Below are 19,854 nucleotides of genomic sequence, written 5' to 3'. Positions count from 1 at the left end.
AACAAAATTCCATATAAGCTATATTTATACAAATATGCATTTTTTTTAAATCTGAAAGGATTCATGCCAAATTCTTTAACGGTGGTTACCTCTGAGACATGGCACGGGAAGGAAGTAAAGGAAAATTTTTACTTTTTACTTTATTTTTACTTCTATATGGTTTGAAACTTTTACGGCATATACTCTATTACTTTTGTAATTAAAATAAAAGGCAATAAAGATGATTTTTTAAAGTCTTTGCAAATTGCTATCCAACTACTCATGCAACCAGTAGGCTGTGCTGAGAACAGCTAAATCTGATAGCATCACAGTAGCCAGGCACTGATGGAATGAGCAAGGTACCCTCGCTTTGCAGTACAAGGGGGAGCATCTATGAGATGATGGACCCACCCCATGCTCCAGGGCCCTCGTATGAGGCTCCCTGTAACAGTGGTGAGAGAGAATCCTATACTTCAAGGAATCCTCTGGAGAAATTTACTGTGATGCAGATGCCCTTAGTAGCCCTCAGTTCTGATAGGCACCTAGCCGAAGTCTAACACTTCAAGGTGACATGAAAATGACTCCTTTCTCAGCTACATCATCATGTATGTTTCTGCCTCAGAGCAGAAATCCCACCCTACGTTTGACAAACTACCACTTCAAAAAGCTGTGAATGTGAAAATCAAATTCAACTAAGCCAAAAGGCAGCAGAATATTAGCTAATTTCACTACTTTATAGAGGAGCAGTACTTGGTCCCTAAAATTACTTAGAAAGAGATCCATTTGAGAATTAAAAACACAGAAATGAAGAAAACATGGCCAATTGCCTTTACAATACTGGATTAAGAAACGGTTTTTCTAACTATGACTCAAAATCCAGAAGCCACAAAAGAAATGACTGATTAATTTAACTACAAAAAAAGTAAAAAAATCCTGCATGGTGAAAAATACCATAAGCTAGGGACTTTCCTTGTGGTCCAGTGGTTAAGACTCTGTGCTCCCAATGCAGGGGGCCCAGGTTTGATCCCTGATCAGGGAACTAGATCCCACATGTTGCAACTAAGATCCCGCATGCCTCAGTGAAGATCCCACATGCCTCAACAAAGACCGGGAGCAGCCAAATAAATAAATAAATATTAAAAAAAATACCATAAGCTAAATCAGAAAACTAATGAGGAAGTTTGCAGTGGATAGGTCAGGTTGCCCACATGTGAACCCGTTGATCACTAGGACAGAGCCAACCATATGAGGCGACAGGAAGTATACAGCACCACCTCTTCTTGCCAAAATCCTGAATCTGAAACTGACCAAATCTCTAGATTGAATTACTAGCTTGTACAAATACAAGTGATAGAGAAACATGTTAAACAACACTAAGGAGATGCAATCAGCAAAAATCTAAAATGTAATAGGGCACATTTCTTCAACAAAATAAATGGCAACGTGGGAGAGAAACTATTATATGTTAAGAGATACTTTAGAGTCATATCAACCATAATTATAAAGGCATTTTCCCTTTGACCCAGCAATTCCACTTGTGGAAATTCCTGGATAAACCTGTACATGTGGGAAATGAAGCAGGCACAGCATCACCCGGAGTCGCGCTACTGGCAACAGCAAAAATTTGGAAGAAAATCAAGGGTACGTAAATGCTGACTGGGTATATAAACTATGGTACAGTCACACGGCGGAACACTATACAGCTGTAAAAAGAATGAGAAAGCTCTTTTTGTAGTGATACAGAAGATCTCCAGGCTAAGTTTAATGAAAAAAAAAAAGGTACAGATCAGTAGATATTATGTGCTACCTTTAGGTAAAAGAGTAGAAAAATAAGAACTTAAGCTCATATTTTATTGTGTCTGCATAGAAAACCACTGGAAGATACAAAGTGGTTATAAATAAAAGTGGTTACCTCCAAGAGGAAGGGGTGAGGTGGATGGGAAACTGAGTGGAAGGGGATAAGAATGAGAGCAAGACTTGCCAGTGTATACCATTCTATGTTGTTCTGACTTATGGACAATGTGACTATGTCATCTATGCAATCTATATATAAAAGAAATGATAGGGATGGACTTCCCTGGTAGCACAGTGGTTAAGAATCCACCTGCCAATGCAGGAGACACGGGTTTGAGCCCTGGTCTGGGAAGATCCCACATGCCGCGGAGCAACTAAGCCCGTGAGCCATAACTACTGAGCCTGCGCTCTAGAGCCCGCGAGCCACAACAAGAGAAGCCACGGCAATGAGAAGCCTGCACACAGCAACAAAGAATAGACCCCACTCACTGCAACTAGAGAAAGCCCGCGCGCAGCAACGAAGACCCAACACAGCCAAAAATAAATTAAAATTAAAAAATAAAAGAAAAGATAGGGAATCATCTATTATATTAATTTATTTGCATAAGAGCCTAACAATTTAATGATAAATGGATCATGAAGATGAATGAGATAAGTGGGGAAAAATATTCTGGCATCAGTTCTAGGAGTTCCCTGTGGCTCTCAAATATTGCTTTGGGCCCCTAGCATGAACCAGCACCTACCTCCATGAAAAAGATATCTCCATTTGTGTCTGTCCCCGCATGTACCACAAATGTCTGCTTCTTCATGTGCCGGCTGCCACTGGACCGGATAGAGAGATCTCGTCCATTCTGAGGAAAGAGAGATCCTTTAGGGACAGCCAAACATCCCTCTCCCACGGCCCCCTGGGCCAAGAATCCCTCATTCAGCAATTTAATTCTTATCAGCTTCCTTAGAGCGGCGCCATCTGCTGGCCACTGGCTGCCATGGATGTGTTCTCAAACTTCCTGGTCTCAGGACTCCTATCCATTTTAACTTTATTGATGACGCCCCAAGAACTTATGTCTTTGTAAGTTTTACTTATAGGTATTTACCACACTAGAAATTAAAACTGAAAAAATTTAAATGTTTATTAATTCATTTAAAAGGAATTAATAATTCATTAATAAATCCATTACATGATAACATAAATAACATACACTTTTTAAGTCATCGTATCTTCCAGAACAACAAAAAAAATGTGGTGAGTGGCACTATTTTACATTTTTTGCAAATCTCTTTAATGTTTGGCTTAATGAAAAATAGCTGTATTCTCATATCTGCTTCTACATTCAATCTGCTGTGACAAGTTGCTTTGGTTGAGGTATATTAAAGAAAATCTGACCTCACAGATACGTATCTGGAAAAGGGAGGAGTATTTTACTAGGCTTTCCAGATAAATATGCACATGCTTCTTTGATGCTATACCAGAACCTCAAGAAGTTTCTTAAAGTTAGTAGCAGTGTGTAATCTGAAAACACATCAGTGAACACTTTGTCCTTTGTTACATTAAAATCCATTTGTCTGCGTTACACTTGGAGTGGATCTTTTATCCACAGTTGAATTTGTAACATCACACATCAGTCATCTGGAAAATACTGGTTCGCCCAGTTATGCAGCTCTTCCAAATGTTGATGCATTTCATTACACAATATCAAAAAATCACATTCATCACCAATCTCACTGGAAAAGTCTTTAAATATTGGGAAGCTTCATGCACAAGAAGTTTGCCAAATACCCAACTCCAAATAACAGTAATGTTAGTCACTCTTTCAAGTAAAAATGATGTCCCATGACTGGCTGCAAAGCTGTCAGTTCACCTTGGAATTCAAATCGTCACAAATTCCCTTTCCTCGAAACAATCATATTTTCATTTGCAGCAATATGCTTTATGTATAATTCTCATTTTGTCACATAGAACACTAAGAAGATGTATAATCACTGATCAGATTGAATAAAACTGATGATTTTAACTGCATCATCAAGGACATTCACAAGTGAAACTGGCTTTTTGTTTTGTTTTTAACTGAGAGTGTGTGGAGGTGGGGACACCAGTACGGTTTGGTGCCACCATCTTCACCGTGTTCAGGCACTAGTGGTTTTACCCACCATTGCATTTGCACCCTTAGTGCAAATGTCAACCCAGTAAAAAAGGCAAACAACATTTTAGTATTATCATGAAAACAGTATTCACCTTGTGGATCCACAGGGGTCCACAGACCACACAAACGTTGAAATGGCTGCACTGGGATGGTTTTAGTGCAGAGAATCCTATCACAGAACAGAAGGGCAAAAGCCTCATCTAGAGTCAAAGCCCTATTTTCAGAACTAGGGATTTTGAAAACATACGAGCCAAGAAATGACCTACGCGGAAGCCTCTGCCTTAGGCCATGAGGCCCACGCCTGCGAGGCTGACTAGCGCAATGCAAGGGAGCCTAAAGGACGGCCCAGGTGTGCTCACCAGGTTTGCCAGCTGGTCAAGCACTTCGTTGATTTGCTGGCTGTACACAAGCCCAATATGCGACTTTCCCATCAGCCGCCTCACCTTCTTCCGGATATCATTCTTATTTACCTGAAAAGCCAAAACAGGATCTTAATATCTTTCCTCCTGAGAAAAGTAGAATTCTAAAAGACCACATCGCTGAGGATAAAACATTCAACTGTGTGTTCTGCCAACAGTCTGAGGAGAAAAACCCTGGTTCTGTCTCCAGGTGGCTTCTGCAGGAAAGTGGCTCTTAGAGAAGTTCTGGTTTAAGTGGACGGGGACTCACGGGGACACATCCTCCCTAACCCCCCAACCAATACCATAACATTCACCTCTAAAAACCCCTGGGGCTCCTCAGAGTGTGATTCTTAGATAGTAAGACTTAAGAGTAGCAATGTTCTTCACTCAGTTGTCACCAAGACACCATCTTAGGGTTAAAGATCACCACCCTTTCCCAACCAGAGTTTAACTGGTACCCCTGGAGTTCAAGAGACCCTTAAACAGAAAAGGAAACAAACCAAGAGTGCCTGCAGGGTATTCTCTGCATTTGATCAACTAATCCCTTCACATTTAGAGAGGCTGGGAGAACAGGAGGAGGAGAAACCCAGGAGCTCATTCTCAAAACAACTCTCTTCTACCCACCAAGTCCCTTTCAGAACAGGACTCTTCTATTTGGTAACACAGTTCTCCCACAGCTGTAAAAACCAAGTATAACCAAGTCAAACTAGAACCTACCATTGCTTTTTCAATGAGTAGCTCTTTTTACATCTATGGCAAAGTCTATATGATAAAGGACTAATGCTGAAAAGTAAATTCTGGGCATTCTTTCTAAAGTTGCAGAGCCTACTATGTAAAAAAAAACTTTTTTCCACTGTATTCTGTAGGGAGTTCTACAGGCATCCTAAAACTATTCAGCAAAGGAAGCCCATTTAAAATTCAGAATAAACAAGTGGCATGCAATCATCAATTACCTTTACAACATTCCTTAGCACAACAGCCCGGCAGCTTCAGATAAATGGATCATGTGTGAGCTGCAGAGAGGCCTCAGACTTTCAATGAAGAAGAGAGCCCCAGCAGGATGCTCTGACTGCTTCCCAACTGCCCCAAGATTTAGGCAACAGGAACAAGCCTTGCCCTCCACTATCAGCAGTAGCTGGGCGTAAGCAAAATAGACATTACCTTCATCAGCAGCATGTAGGAGATGAGGTTGTGCAAGAGCGTGGCCAGCAAACGATCTTCATCATCCTCTAGGCGCTTCCGGTCATGTTCTCCTAGGGACAGGTACCTGAGCAGGAGACCAGGACAAGTCAGCCCCCAGGTGGGAGAACACAGAATTAACTGGGAAGAGGCTGAATTTGCATTTTCCCAAGGGTTTCTAAGCCTCATACCTGTCTATCATTTCCTGGGGACCCTGGTCCATACCCATCCCTTCTCTCTCCAACATCACAGCATCTAAGAATGCATCTTCCCAGAACTGCATTTGGTCCCATAAAGTAGAACGCTCTTTGCCTGTGTGGAAGAGAGTTTTTTTAGGGGCTTATATAACATATAAAGAATATGGCTGCCGAACTAAAACAGAGTAAATTCCAGAAAAAAGGAAGTCATTACAAATTCCAGGGCAAAGGAAACACGAGGCTCTTCACCCCAGATCTAACATTCCTGCCACCAGCCCCAGCTGCCTCCAAGTGAGGCCCAATCCCTCCCGAGGAGGAGGGATGAACAGCACACAAAGAAAGGTGGTTACTTATAGAAAAGGTCTCCATAGCGGCATCCTCTAACTGGTCCCACATCGATCCTTTGTCCCTTCCTGCCGATTTGTGAGCAGGAAGGACCATGGTAGCAAGAAAGTAAAAGAAGACAGAAAGACAGAGGCTGTTGGTTAATACCAAACTTCAGTCTCTTCTAGTTTTCACCCACTGTTTTTTCCCCAGTAAGTCGCTTGCTTCAGATATAAAAATGTCCTCTAACGTCAGCACTGAGACCAGCAAAAAGCCAAGCAGCTACTTGTTCAGTGCCACCCTCTTCCCGGGCTGAGTCCAGCTTCCTTCCAGTGCAAGTGGCCTTCGCAGTCTATTTCTCACCTAGGAGTCCCTCGTAGAGATAGACTCGCTGGCTTACATCTTCAGAAAAGCGAACTGGGCTGCCCACCAGCTTCTCCTTTACACTTGGCTTCAAGCTGTGGGCTTTACCCTAGAGAGAAGAGGCAACAGGTCAGCTGCCAGAGGGAACAATGAATAGGGGCAAAGGAAACCAAGCAGCTCATTAAGAGGCTCACACACACTAGGCACCATCATTAGTCACATATATTCCAGTAGCCCTGCCTTTGCTACTCTGCTTGCCTCCATCAGAAGTCAATCTGATAATCCTGCTTTCTGTTACTGCCTCCCAAAACATGCAAGCAAGTTTTCATTTCTACTTACCTTTACCCTTTAGTCTCTGTAAGACTCTTTCCTCTTCAAAAAAAAAAAAAAAATTAGGTAAATTCTCTGTAGCAGCGTGATGCCGTGAAAAGAACACTGGGTTTGAAGTCTAGACTGAGCAATGTTCAGATCCCTGACTCTTACTAGCTGTGTGATCTTAGGTACAACGCTTAGCTTCTCTGAGAGTCATTCTCCTCACCTGTAAAAGGTTATAATACCTACCCAAAAGGACTATTCTCATTTAATATGAGAAAATACATATACATCACTTAATAGTGCCTGGCACATGGTTGGTATTTGATAAATGTTAAGTCTTCTCTTCCACCATCTCTTAGAAATATCTTCCCACATAGAAATACCACTAACTTCATCTACCACTTCTGCAATATTAGACTTTCTATTAATTCAAAAAAGATCTTCGGCTGGGTGAGAGGTAGTTTTCATGCCTGCTTCACAACACATGCAACAGCATAAGCAGAGAAGCCACTGAACAAAGGTTATCATTAGGCAATACCTAATTAGTGTGTCCAAATGCCAGCTTCCTGGTTCACAGCACAAGACTTTGTTCAATGAACCATATTAACCTAAGATAATTAATTTCTTACCAAAATAGCCCTTTTTGAGCCAAGAAATTTAGGTAACTGCTCTCAGCGACACAACTGCACAAAGAGCCTTGCCCAGAAGTACAGGAAAAGTAAGAATTTGGCCCAGGAAGGTGCCAGGAAAGGTAGCACACAGCTGAACGGCTTCTTGCGAGACTGCTACTCCATAACATCTATCTCAACCTCCAAAATGGAAGCACACTAGGAGGATTTAAAATACTCTTGGGGCTTCCCTGGTGGCGCAGTGGTTGAGAATCCGCCTGCCAATGCAGGCGACACGGGTTCAATCCCTGGTCTGGGAGGATCCCACATGCCGTGGAGCAACTAAACCCATGCGCCACAACTATGGAGCCTGCATTCTAGAGCCCATGAGCCACAACTACTGAAGCCCACGTGCCTAGAGCCCGTGCTCTGCAACAAGAGAAGCCACCACAATGAGAAGCCCGTACACCGCAACAAGAGTAGCTCCTGCTCACCGCAACTAGAGGAAGCCCGCGTGTAGCAATGAAGACCCGACTCAGCCAAAAATAAATAAATAAAATCAATAAATGTATTAAAATAATAATAATAATAAAATACTCTTAATTAAAAGGGTCTGTTTAGACTCAGGGAGAGTTAAGGTCCATTAGCTTGAATGGCTCTGCTGACTCTCAATCCTATCCCCTACCTCCACCTTGGGATGTCACTTGCTCTATTAGAAACATGTATACAGAAGGCCCTGGCGGTGGGAATGATCACCAGTGTTAAATAATTTATTTCATTTCAATTTCGTCTTCCATTCTCCCCACAGACCAAAGAGAAGAACCTATGAGTTCGTGTAGAGAATATCCATTCTCAACTCTGCCTAACCAAGTGGTGAGTGTATCAGAACTCTTAAAGCTGCCTAAAGAGGCCTGTATACACTGAAGGGCAGTGGGTCTAAAGGCAAGGACTAAAAAGAATTCATTTAATTCCAACTGATCACTGGCTTATTGTATAACCTAGGGCAAGATCTTTTCTTCCTAAGGCTTTGTTTCCCTCACCTGGCAGAAGAGATTAGTTGTAGCAATATACTGAATTGCAAACTTCTTGAAAATGGGAATCATGCCTTATCATGCTTGTTTCTTTAGTACAGAATCTGGCATTTAGTAAATCACTTAATAGATGTTTATTAATGAAGGAAAGCTTCAAACATACTACATGAAAGGAAGGAATATACTAAAGTGAAATGCTATTTTAAGGTGCTATATAAAGAAAGCAGTGACCAGAATAAAACTAGACTAGTCCATAAAGATAGGTAGACTGGTACAAAATGAGAGCTGCACCTGCCCTGACATAGCCATAAAGGCATCACTTTGCTTATTTTAAACACGGGGGTTACTACCACATAGGAGTCGAAGCCCTTATCTGACTGGGCAGGAAGCCTAACTCGTCAATGATTCAGGAGAAGGTTCTAAGAGCCCCAGATCACGGAGTCAAATGACTCTGAAAAAAGCTATAACTTAAGAGACATTTTCTTTAAAGTCAAATATATGAAGGTTATCCATTCCTTCCTTCCTCTTTTCCTTCTAATTGCCTCCTAACTTTTCATCCTTTTCTAACCCATCCCCATCCCACTGAAAAAAATGGTCTTCTTTTGTTAGTAAACAAACTTACAAAGATGGCACTGGTGGCAGAGTTGGTTTCAATTTCACTATCAGACAACGTGCCTCTAGAGCCTGCCAAGTGGGTGCCGCCCTCACCGCCTGGTCCATCACCTGCATTGCTGCTCAGGTCACTGTCCGCTCCAAGGGTCTCTCCAGAGCTATTACTCACCTGGAAAGGAAAAAAAGGTGGTAAGGGATATTCCCCAGGATGTGTCCCAGAAATGCCAAGCTGCTAGAGCTCTCTGCTACCATAAAAAAAGTATCCAACTGCAAAGGTGTGTCAGACAGCCTCTGGAAGTACCTTCTTTACAAGATGAGGAGAAGCCCTGGGTGAAATCTCGGGGTCTGATCCCACAAAGAAAGACCTGTGACAGGTAGACATCTCCACCAAGAGACCCAACCTGACCTGAGACTAAGGACAGCCCCCAAAGCAGAGAGCAGCCCCCTTCTCCAAAGGGGGACCCACACCCCACCCACCAAGATGCCAGCGTGGTGTTCCCCTACCACGGTGCTAACTTCGGAGTCCTGACTCGAGCTTCGGATCATAACGGCTGGACTCACACCAAGGACAGAATCTGGATCAGTCCTCTGAAACAAGACACACGGACTCAGACACATTCGGGAGGTGTCCAATCTAGTCTCAGTTTCCCTAAGAAATACTGTATCTTCTTCCTTCTCTCCATCCCCACCCTTCTATTGTCATCCCTAGATAGGTCATGAAAAATGAACATTTTTCCTGAATATAAAATATATATGACTTACAGAGCGAGAAAAATAATGAATGTTAAAGAAGTACATGCTCACTACAGAAAATACACGAAAGAATAAGGAAATAAAAATAAGCCATAAACTTACCACCTACGTTAATCTCTGTTAAGTCTTTAGCATATTTCCTTTGTCTTTTCTATGTATGTTTTAAAAATAAAATTTGAATCACACTGTATATAGCTTTGTAAACACTTTCCCATGTCACCAAATTTTTGAAAATACAGTCATTAGTGGATACTAATATTCTATTACATGGATATATTACACTTATTTCATCATTCCCCTATGACTGGATATTCATGTTGTTTCAATGCTGTGATTTTGTTCAGTTTTGACCTTAAAGAAGTATTCTGAGATAGCAAATTTTTAATGCTCGCAATCCTCAACAAGGCTGTCACAAACCTGGGGACCAGATGTCAGGCTCACACCACTGTCTGCGCTGACTTGGGACTTCTTCTCCTCTGTCTCACCAAGGTCAAAGGTGGGTTTGATTACTTCAGGCCCTGAGTAGGGGAAGACTTGTGTTACTCAGTACAAGAGGCTAGGGGCAGGCTGGCGAAGGGAGTGGGACAGCAGCACAGCCTGGCCCCAGACCAGTTCAGCATGTCCCAGTCACCTTTCCAGGGACTGCCACCCACTCAGGCCGCACTGGACGAAGTCCCCAGATGCCTTAAGAACCAAGTAGGAAAAATTAAACCTGGTCTCAAAGGGTTCTGCAGCCATTTTCTCAACTTGAGAAAATTCTGACCAAATCATCTTAAAGCAGAAAAGCTCCACAAACAAACATCGGAACCACATTCCACCGCACTCAGAATCAGAGAGCTTCACTCGTGCCTAAGACCCTTTAAGGGTCCCCAGGTCACTCTGCTTCCCAAACAAATATGTCTAAAGGGGCTAGAAAAGGAAGAGCCCAGTGAGATTAAAAAACACCAGCTGTTTCAGCGGACGCTGCCTACCCCCACCCTGCAGCTTCTGTGTTTGACATTAGAAAACCACCCCCATATTTCCCGCCCGCCCACAATGGTATGGCAGAAGGACAGAATGACAGAAGGCAAGAAAGCGTGCCTAGGCAAGCCACCAGAGAGAGCTGGGAAGCTACAGACTCAACACGGAGGGACAGCAACCATCCCTGCCAACTGTGCCCACAGGCCTTCTCATGGGGTGAGGGAGACATCAGCCAATGAGGGGCACTGAAATAGGCAAACGTTCTCCCCACCAACTCGGAAGCAATAGAGAACCAAGCTCTGAGGGATTTTACACAGGAGATGCCCTGATTACTGCCTGATTACTACAAGGGGAGGGGCAAGAAGCAGCCTACAAGCATATACCTGTGAGTCACATACCACCTACCTGCTTTCATTCCAAATACCCGCCCCCAAGAGCAAATTTGGGGTGGGGCTGACAAACGGAGCCTGCCCCAACTGGGCCTGGGGAGTTGGCAGGTATGGGAGACTTGGGAACAGGAGGGGGCATTTGTTCCTTACTCTGTGTTTCCAAAGCTTTTTGCTTTTTCACTTCCTGGTGCTTGTTCCACAATTCTACCCCAGATGCAATGTGAGCAGGAGAGAAAGACAGAGAGAGTCAGAGGCTGGTCAGACAGACGAAATGGAAACCCACCCACCCAAGATGATTCGGTCTCAGGCACAGGATTACAAATCAAGAGATAAAAAGAGATCTTCATTGCGGGGGAGGGGGGTTAAAAAAAAATCAAGAGATCTAACGCCTTCCCCCCAGGTCAAGAACTAAATTCCTATCCTAACCTCCATGTGGCAGTAAAAATCTCACAGAATGTTAGAGCTGGCAGAGCCTTTAATCAAGCTCCTTCATTCTGGCAGGAGGAAACTGATCCCAAAGAGGCTAGAGCACCTGCTCAAGATCAGGTAGCTCAGGACCAGTTTAAACTTCCACCACAGCACGCCCTCTGCCAAGTGAGCTAGGCAACAGCAAATTTTAAAGATTCCAGATAAGACAGATGATTACCTCAAGCAGCCAAAGGGTTTCAGAAGCATGAGCACAAACCTGTTTGATTCACTGGATTGGAGAGAGGCCACTCAAGGTAGGCAGTTAGCATCCCTTCTTGTTGCTACCAAAACTCCCCAACTTACCCTCAGCATCAGTGCCTGCCCTACCAAGAGACCCATCTTAGCCAGTCATCGGGAAAAAGGCTTCTGGTAGAGGTGACAGAGAACACTAAATGGTCAAGAAGAGCATCTTAGCAGGGGTTAAGAAGAGAGAGTACCGATCATAGCAATTCTCTTCCTGGAAGAACTTTAGAGTCTACTTAGTGCAATCTCCTTGTGTTCCAGATGAGGTGATAGAGACCCTGAAAGGGGAAATGATTTGCCCAAAGTCACTTTCCTAGTTGGGGGCAGATACAGGACTAAAACTCCAGACCTCCAGACTGGCAGGTCAGTACATTTTCTAGAACATCACAACAGGTAGGAGAAAAGCATGGTTGACTGCCTCTCGGACAATATTTTGCTGGTTAGAGAAGCACAGCTCTCCTAAGAAGGAAACTGGTTCCTCATTACCATTTATGGGAGCAAAAGGCAACTGCTAATGGATGTGGCAAAGAGGCACCGGCTAGAAGCACATTGCCCAGGGACCTAGAACCCGAAAAAGCAAGACACAATCTAGATGACTCAAGGTCAGGCAGGGAGTGAGTCAAACAGAGGTGACACCCAGAGAGCTCACCAAGGCTCTGCCTTAGTGGGAATGGAGAAACACCAAACGTAAGCAAGGTCTAATCAAGTCCAGTAAGGACATGTTTAAAGAAAAGCTGACTCAGAACTCTGTACCTCCAAGTCCAGAACCCAGGGAAATGGGGTTGCCGGACATGCCCCAAAGGAGCAAATTTGAGGGCAGCATAATGGTTGGATGGGGGAAAACTGGCTTTAGAGACCCAGACAGTCACAATTTTATAGCCCAAAGATGCATCTATAAACTTCCTTATGGCTTCCAGGAGCTCATGTGGCCTCTCCATTATGTGAAGAAATCCAGATGTAAATAAAAGAGAGGGACGGGGAGGACAGCTTAGACTCCTGCACTAAGCCTCGCTCGGCCCTCTAAGCAAAACTTCCATTCTTCCTCTAAGATGTAGGTGAGGGTGGCATAAGGGATAGAGAAGTATAAAGAAATGCCGTTAGAAAAGGACACAAACCTATCTTCCTGTCCACAGAGCAAAGCATGGGGAAGAGAAAGGCAGGATTCTGGATGAATTGAGAGGAGGGAGGGACATTAAGAAGCCAGAACTCCTCTGCCACACCCAACACAATACACACCGATAGATGCTACAAAGTTCTCCTCCTTTAGACTTCTGGTGTCCAGTTCCTTGGGACTCTTTCCTGAGGCACTTGGTGCCCGAGGTCCCAGCTGGGGGACTCTCAGCTGTGCCATGGCCTTTGGGTCCCCCCGCCAAGCCAGGCCAGGATCCTTGCCAATTGGTGTATTTACGCTCTCTGTTGGACTTCTCTTCCGCTTGTCTGGTTCTGAGGAAAAGATCAAATATAGGAAGAGGTCAAAAGGGACAGTGAGTGAGAGTCAAGGTGTGGGAATGAGGTGGGAGAAGCAAGGATAGAGGAGGATGTGGAAGGGAAGAAGTGCAAGGAAAGAAAAGCTGACATCGTTCTTTTCCGTGACAGAAAAACACCCACTACGTACATACACGCACTAGAAAATAAAATCCCAAAGCCTAACAGGAAGCAGCTTGACACTGCGAAACTCATCAAGGGGCCGAGTTCATTCTTTCAGAGAAGAGTGGGAGAGCCGTGGACAGCATGCTGCCTTGCTGGTCCGATCCCTACCTTTACTATAGTAGTGGGTCTGGGCGATCTCCAGAAGCGCAAAGATGCTGGCCATGCCACCCAGACCTGCGTGGGCGTAGGACTGCTCCAGACTGAGGACCGTGCACTTGAGCAGGTCTAACATGCCCTTGTACACCTTCCGACCGATCTCCTGCAACAATAACCCAGGGGCAAGAGTTGGGACAACTGCCTCTGGCGCCCGTGTCCCTCTTCCCAGTTGATTCCAACTCCCAACCCCCAGCACTGACCACATCTGGGATGATGTCCTGCTGGGCCTCGTCCTCTGACTGCACCGTGCGGCTCAGCTTGCTCAGGACAAAGACTCTAAGCTGCTCGCTCTCCAGCAGCCGTCGCACCTTCTTCGTGTTGAGCCAGCCAACTCCCTGGCCGTCCAGCACGCTGTGCACCACCTCCTTCAGGAACTGCTGGTTCTCACTGGAGGGTCCACATACCACTTCTGTGGTCACTGGCTCCTTTGCAGAGCATCTCCCCCTTTCACCAGGTTAGATGTTTGCCTCCAAGGGCAAAACACAAAGCCACGTCTCCAAACATCCAAGTCCACTGCAAACCCTACCTCTCCAGGCAGCCTGGTTTGCCCGAGCGCCCACCACTGCTGGTACACTCTGCTCAGCACCATGAGCTATTCCTGCCGCATGGGGATTGCGTCAGGAGGGGAAGGGATTTCATTTACCCACTGAGAGCTTCCCTCCCTAGTGTTTGGTACAAGGATCACTACCTCTATCTGAGAACTTTTACAACAGCTCTGCCATTTATTACCTAGAATTGCTGGATCGACCCTGAGGTGACGGAGGCTCTCTTTTCACTGTTGGGCTGTGTTTAATGACCGATGACTTCTGGTCCACTAAGGCCCTCCTGTTTCCTACAGCCAGGAAGGTAGAATGAGAGATATCACGACTGTAGTCAGGTAGCTGGTGTCAGCACAGCCCTGGGTAGCCGTGTTCCACACCCACTCCCTGGCAGGGCTGGCTGAGGGCAGCACTGGGGCATCACACATAGGTAGAAAGCAGCCATGGCAATGTGGAGGAAGTGGGCATGGAGACTCAGGCCACTCCACATGCACCAGCAGCGCACCCCGTGGGCAGGCGTGGGCATCCCGGGGCACGGGGCAAGTCAGGTCACTCGAGTGATGCCGCTTGCTCCATGAGGAGGATGGCCCTCAGGCAGGCACAGGAGATGCTAGGAAAAAAGATCATGCATAGCTCACGGGCAAGACCCACCTTCACCACTCCCGGGGCCGGCTTCAGTAACAATCTCCATTAGAGTATTTAGCCCAAATACTGGGACACAAAATACACAATTAGTAGGTGCACCATGATACCACAACCCCTGTACCCCTCAGCGGAGCTGTAAGTCAGATAATCTGAGCATCCTCCCAAAGCTTAGTGCACATAACCTTAGTTCTTAGGCACCTCAGAGCTGGAAGCCAAGTGGCCACGAGACGACTGAGGCTCGAGGAAAGACCATCCTTAAGGCTATGGCCTCTCAAAGCCAGAGGCAGGGTAATAACACAAGGAGCCTTTAGGTCCTAAACAGGCACATGCGTGAAAGGGGACCATGGGTTTTCATGAAACATCTAGCACAGGGGTCCGGGGGGCTGCAGGTATGCAGAGGGAAGAGACCCAACTTGTAGATGCTGTCATGGGAAGGGGGGAGGGGGTGAGGATGGGAGCTGGATGGGAGTGATGAGTGCAGCAAATGAAGTGAAGCAACAGCATGCAATGAAAGCGTTTCAATCGCTCTCCCCTTTAACTATATCAAATGAAAGCCAGTGACGCTAACACCTTTCCATCCCTCACCTACTGAGCCTGTGTAGACTCACTCTACAGGGCTGGTTAGCTCCCTACACCTCTAGCTATGATGTCCTTTTGCCCATCTAGCCTACGTTCCCATCCCCACCAAAGAACATTCTTTAGATTCCTGACACTTTTAACACTGGGAAGAGAGGTCAGTTAAAAAATACATGAAGCTGCTTCTCATTGTGCTTCCTTCTGTGATTAAATATTTTAGCACAAAATCCAGAATAAATAAACAGAAGTCAGAGTAAATTCAGAAGAGCCCTTCAGGGCTTCCCTGGTGGCGCAGTGGTTAAGAATCTGCCTGCCAATGCAGGGGACAGGGGTTCGAGGCCTGGTCCGGGAAGATCCTACATGCCACGGAACAACTAAGCCCGTGAGCCACAACTACTGAAGCCCGCGTGCCTAGAGTCCGTGCTCTGCAACAAGAGAAGCCACCGCAGTGAGAAGCCCACCCGCCGCAACAAAGAGTAGCCCCTGCTCTCCACAACTAGAAAAAGCCACGCACAGCAACGAAGACCCAACGCAGCCAAAAATAAATAACCAAAATAAATAAATTTATAAAAAGGAAGAACCCTTCCAACTGTCAGAGATCACAAAACGAAAATCAAATAAGGTCTTAATTGCCCCTAGAAGCCAACCAATGCTATCAGGCCCATTCATAGGGCCTAAGTTGACATGAAGCCAAAGTAAGAGGCTTCTTGACTCTATAAAACTGCCAGGCTCTTCACAACCATTCCCTGGGGGGCCAGCTCTTTAGGACGGAGTTTGTCCTAAGTTCACGCGGTAGGAACCTGGCAGATGACTGGTGGCAGCTGATGAGCCCCGTGTTAATTACGTGCCTCTGACAAAGGTTCCCCCCAGAAGCAGCAGTAATCCCCCAGTTGCCATTATCCTATATGATATAACAGGGCCTTCTCTTTAGCTACAAAAGACAGTTTTCCATCTGAAAACCAGCGAGAACCCATGATGTGCAGTGAAAGCCATGGGAAGCGATGTGAGGGGCAATGGCCGGGTCAAAGGATTCTTCATACCTGGGGCTCCTGACAAGCACCCACAGGCCTGAAACATTTCCCAGAGGATCTTGGTTGGGCAAAAGGAGGGCTGGAGTTACCTTTCAGACTGGGGAAGGGCGTGGTTTTCTCTCGTGCTCCTTTGGTAGGCAGTGTGAGATTTGAAAGACTGAAGCTCGTACTGTGGTTCCGATACAGACTGCCTGTCAAGGGGAGCGAGTGAGAGCACTGAGTCAGAGGGATAAAGAATCAGAGCATTATGCTCCAATGACCGTATCATCCTCTTCGCCCTCCTCCTTTTCAAATGCAATCCCAGAACCTCTGACCTCGCTGAGAAAGGATCACGCCGGGGCAAACAAAGGGGGCCACTGCCAGGACTGCTCCTAACCCAGTAACAACTTTCTCTGACGGCTTCCCACGATACCATCCAAGTCTCTCCTCTACTGCTGACCCAGCATGAACGCCGGCAGTTAACGCGCTTCCGGGCTGATGTGGGTGCTGTCCCTCCTGGGCTTCTAAACTCACCATCACAATTATCCCCCATGTCGGCTTTCTCCGGTCCCTAGTCTGTCTTTAGTCTTTAACTGACACCACCCCTCATTTCTGGTAATTTTCTCTACGCACAAGTCAATGTCACATAGATTTCAAGGCGCGTTGATGAAAAAGTCCTTTCCCAGGCAAAGAAGATATTAGATATATACCCAAGTCAAATCTGACCAGAGTATTTCCACAAAATATATGTACAAGTGTATGATTTTTAATATAATGATTATTTTTCAGTTAACAGCTAGCCGTCTTACCTGAAACAGACTAAAACCTCCAGGGATAAAGATAACGACTAATCTGTCCCTGTTCTTCGCTGACCTCCCCTGAAAATACCTTATTCAGTATCACCCAAACGACCTTATCCGGAGCTCGATAATGCCAACCCAGCCCTATATCTGAAGCTCTAAGCCATACCTGCCATGGTCAGGCCCTGCTGGAGCGAAGATGGGACAGAAGCGTGAGAGAGCTGAAGGCACTTACTGGCAAAAGACATGATGCCCCCGAAGCCCTCAGTGCTGTTGTTGGAGACGGTGGAGGTGGGCGAGCTCGCTCGAGAGTCTGACTCTGCATCTGAGTCACTTGCCAGTTTCAAGCTGTTGGGCCGCAGCAGCTTTTGAGCCCTTGAATGCACAGTGGCGCCTATAAGCCCCAGGCAGGGGTACCTCATCTTGGGCGTGTGGGCCTGAGGCTACACTGCGGTCACCTCTCCCTCCCCACAGTTTCTAAATGCCTAGATCAAAGCACGACCCTCTGGGGACGCGGGACCACGAGAGCCTTCAGACTGCTCAGACTTTCTGGTTAACCCTCGCCCAGGGTCCACTGTAGTGAGGTCCTTCAGTCACCCATCTAGAAGGCAGCCCCAGGCTCTCACCGACTGCCACTGACATGTAGGCTGAATCGGGGAGTGTAACCTTCCCCCGGCTCAGCATCATCTTCCTCAGGGGGAAAGCCATACTGGGGTTCGAAGTATGGATTATCATAGGTTCGCTGGCGCACTGACCCCTCTCCAATTTCTGTCTGACGCCTGTCCACGTTCGCTTTGCCAATGCTGGGAGGCACGCTGGGGAGGGACTTGGAGACGCCTACCGCTGCCTTATCATCCATCTCCGTTGAGTCGGCAGGTTCCTAGGGGACATATTAAATAGAAAGGAGTCACCTGGTGCCCTGTGATGCCTTCCTATGTTCTCAGTTCAAGCCAGGCCTGTCAGGTTGCTAGCCTAAGGGGTACGTGAGAAAAGATCTTTGTTATACCCCTGTTCTCTATCTCCACAAATTATGCAAAGGGGATCTCGGCTAACCCCTGAACAAAGCTGGATGTCCTTCTGGAGTCAAACTGTATCTCACAGGCTCTAAACTACAGGATCTATGGAGAGGAAGAAGGGGGAAATGTGGAGAAAGTAGTAAATTAAGTGAATAGCTTTGTCCTAGCTTTCCTAACAGAGCTGAGGCCCACGTCCCAAGTAACAGTCCTCACTTATCCACTCCTCCAAGTCCTCACGTACAGAACTGGCTCCATGGATAACGGTGCTGGGGCTACTGCTGGCGGTGGTGCTGGAGCTGGAACGCAGAGGGGGGTTTTCCTGAGAGTTCTCGCTGTCTGGGCCAGGTTCCTCTGCTTCCTTCTGGCTCTGCAGCTCATCAATAGCTACCTCACTGGCATCCCCCAGTGCCGCGTGTGTCAGAGGATCCACGTCTGCCAAAACCCAAGGATTATGTGTATGGCTGATTCACTTTGCTGTACAGTAGAAACTAATACAACATAGTAAACCAACTATACTCCAAGGACTTCCCTGGTGGCGCAGTCGTTAAGAATCCGCCTGCCAATGCAGGGGACATGGGTTCAATCCCTGGTCCGGGAAGATTCCACATGCCATGGAGCAACTAAGCCCGTGCGCCCACAACTACTGAGCCTGAGCTCTAGAGCCCGCGAGCCACAACTACTAAGCCCTCGAGCCACAACTACTGAGCTCACGTGCTGCAACTACTAAAGCCTGTGCGCCTAGAGCCTGTGCTCCGCGACAAGCCACCGCAATGAGAAGCCTGCGCACCGCAACGAAGAGCAGCCCCCACTCGCCGTATCTAGAGAAAGCCCAGCCAACGTGGCAACGAAGACCCAATGCAGCCAAAAAGATAAAATAAAATAAAAAATAAAAAAAGTATACTCCAATTAAAAATTAATTAAAAAAAATTTTTTAATTAAAAAAAAACAACAACAAGGATGGCAGGTACAGACCATACCATCACAGAACCCCAAACCCTGTCCCAAGCTGGCCAATTTCTCCAAGTACACTTACTAGGAGTATCACCATTGATGTCACATTTCATCATCTCACTGACAAAGTCACCAAGGGAAGAGTAAGAAGAGCTTGAGTCATCATAATCCATACTATCACTGCCGCTGCAGAGTGAAGAGCAAAAAAATAAAACAGAAAGAAGGGGCAGGGAGGAGAATCAGCATTAGAAAAATAAACAGAGGAGCACTCTTAACTCAAGGCCAGGGAGCAAGATAAAATAAGGAAACTAACGCAAAACAATCAACCAAAATATAACCCAAGGCTTCAAGGACTGATGTCTAAATCCTATGAAATTCTGCAATTGCGCTAAATAACGGCTAGCAAGAGCCTCTTAGACTTCAAGAACTGTCTTGCTGCCATAAGGGGCTGCTCACCTGTCATCAGTAGGGTCAGAGTCAGAGTCATGCTCCGGCGGCATGCTCAGCGCCTCGGCCAGGTGGGAACTGCTGTCATACACTCGATAGTGGACAGGCTGCAGCTGGTGGGTGTACCACTTCGGCTTGTCGCCTATCAGGGCTGGATCGAATGTGTCTACCCACGGAGGAAAAAAGGAGAGAGTCAGCAATAAGGGAAAAAAATCAAGCAAAACCTGAAAGAAAGGTGGGAAAAAGTCTAAGGCAAAATCAGAATGGCAGGGGCAGGTGGAAGATTAGAAAGGGAAAAAGCAAAGGG

The 19,854-nt window shown here is 46.1% G+C and overlaps 1 protein-coding gene across 43 annotated transcripts in view; it reads right to left on the bottom strand.

The window, feature by feature from the left end:
- The window catches only part of MADD (MAP kinase activating death domain), a 43,610-nt gene that overhangs the window by 8,830 nt on the left and 14,926 nt on the right, over positions 1-19,854 (bottom strand). For 4 of the 43 annotated variants that reach the window (XM_073808882.1, XM_033860622.2, XM_073808903.1 and 1 more), the window contains exons 10-29: positions 19,557-19,713; positions 19,183-19,286; positions 18,391-18,581; positions 17,760-18,013; positions 17,369-17,508; positions 16,444-16,545; positions 14,754-14,813; positions 14,293-14,395; positions 13,764-13,950; positions 13,516-13,666; positions 12,994-13,200; positions 11,197-11,250; positions 10,115-10,215; positions 9,422-9,532; positions 8,955-9,113; positions 6,379-6,487; positions 5,686-5,806; positions 5,477-5,582; positions 4,274-4,384; positions 2,517-2,624 (exon numbers count right to left, since the gene is read on the bottom strand). In XM_073808882.1, the coding sequence (XP_073664983.1) occupies positions 2,517-2,624; positions 4,274-4,384; positions 5,477-5,582; positions 5,686-5,806; positions 6,379-6,487; positions 8,955-9,113; positions 9,422-9,532; positions 10,115-10,215; positions 11,197-11,250; positions 12,994-13,200; positions 13,516-13,666; positions 13,764-13,950; positions 14,293-14,395; positions 14,754-14,813; positions 16,444-16,545; positions 17,369-17,508; positions 17,760-18,013; positions 18,391-18,581; positions 19,183-19,286; positions 19,557-19,713 (2,636 nt within the window). Of the gene's footprint in view, positions 1-2,516; positions 2,625-4,273; positions 4,385-5,476; positions 5,583-5,685; positions 5,807-6,041; positions 6,105-6,378; positions 6,488-8,954; positions 9,114-9,421; positions 9,533-10,114; positions 10,216-11,196; positions 11,251-12,993; positions 13,201-13,515; positions 13,667-13,763; positions 13,951-14,292; positions 14,396-14,753; positions 14,814-16,443; positions 16,546-17,368; positions 17,509-17,759; positions 18,014-18,390; positions 18,582-19,182; positions 19,287-19,556; positions 19,714-19,854 lie in introns of all 43 variants that reach the window. The other 39 variants (XM_033860631.2, XM_033860635.2, XM_073808912.1 and 36 more) reach the window with 29 other exon arrangements.

The sequence above is a fragment of the Tursiops truncatus genome, chromosome 8 (assembly GCF_011762595.2).
Source record: "Tursiops truncatus isolate mTurTru1 chromosome 8, mTurTru1.mat.Y, whole genome shotgun sequence".
In the NCBI taxonomy this organism is placed as follows: Eukaryota; Metazoa; Chordata; class Mammalia; order Artiodactyla; family Delphinidae; genus Tursiops; species Tursiops truncatus.
This window is presented reverse-complemented; position numbering and strand designations above follow the sequence as displayed.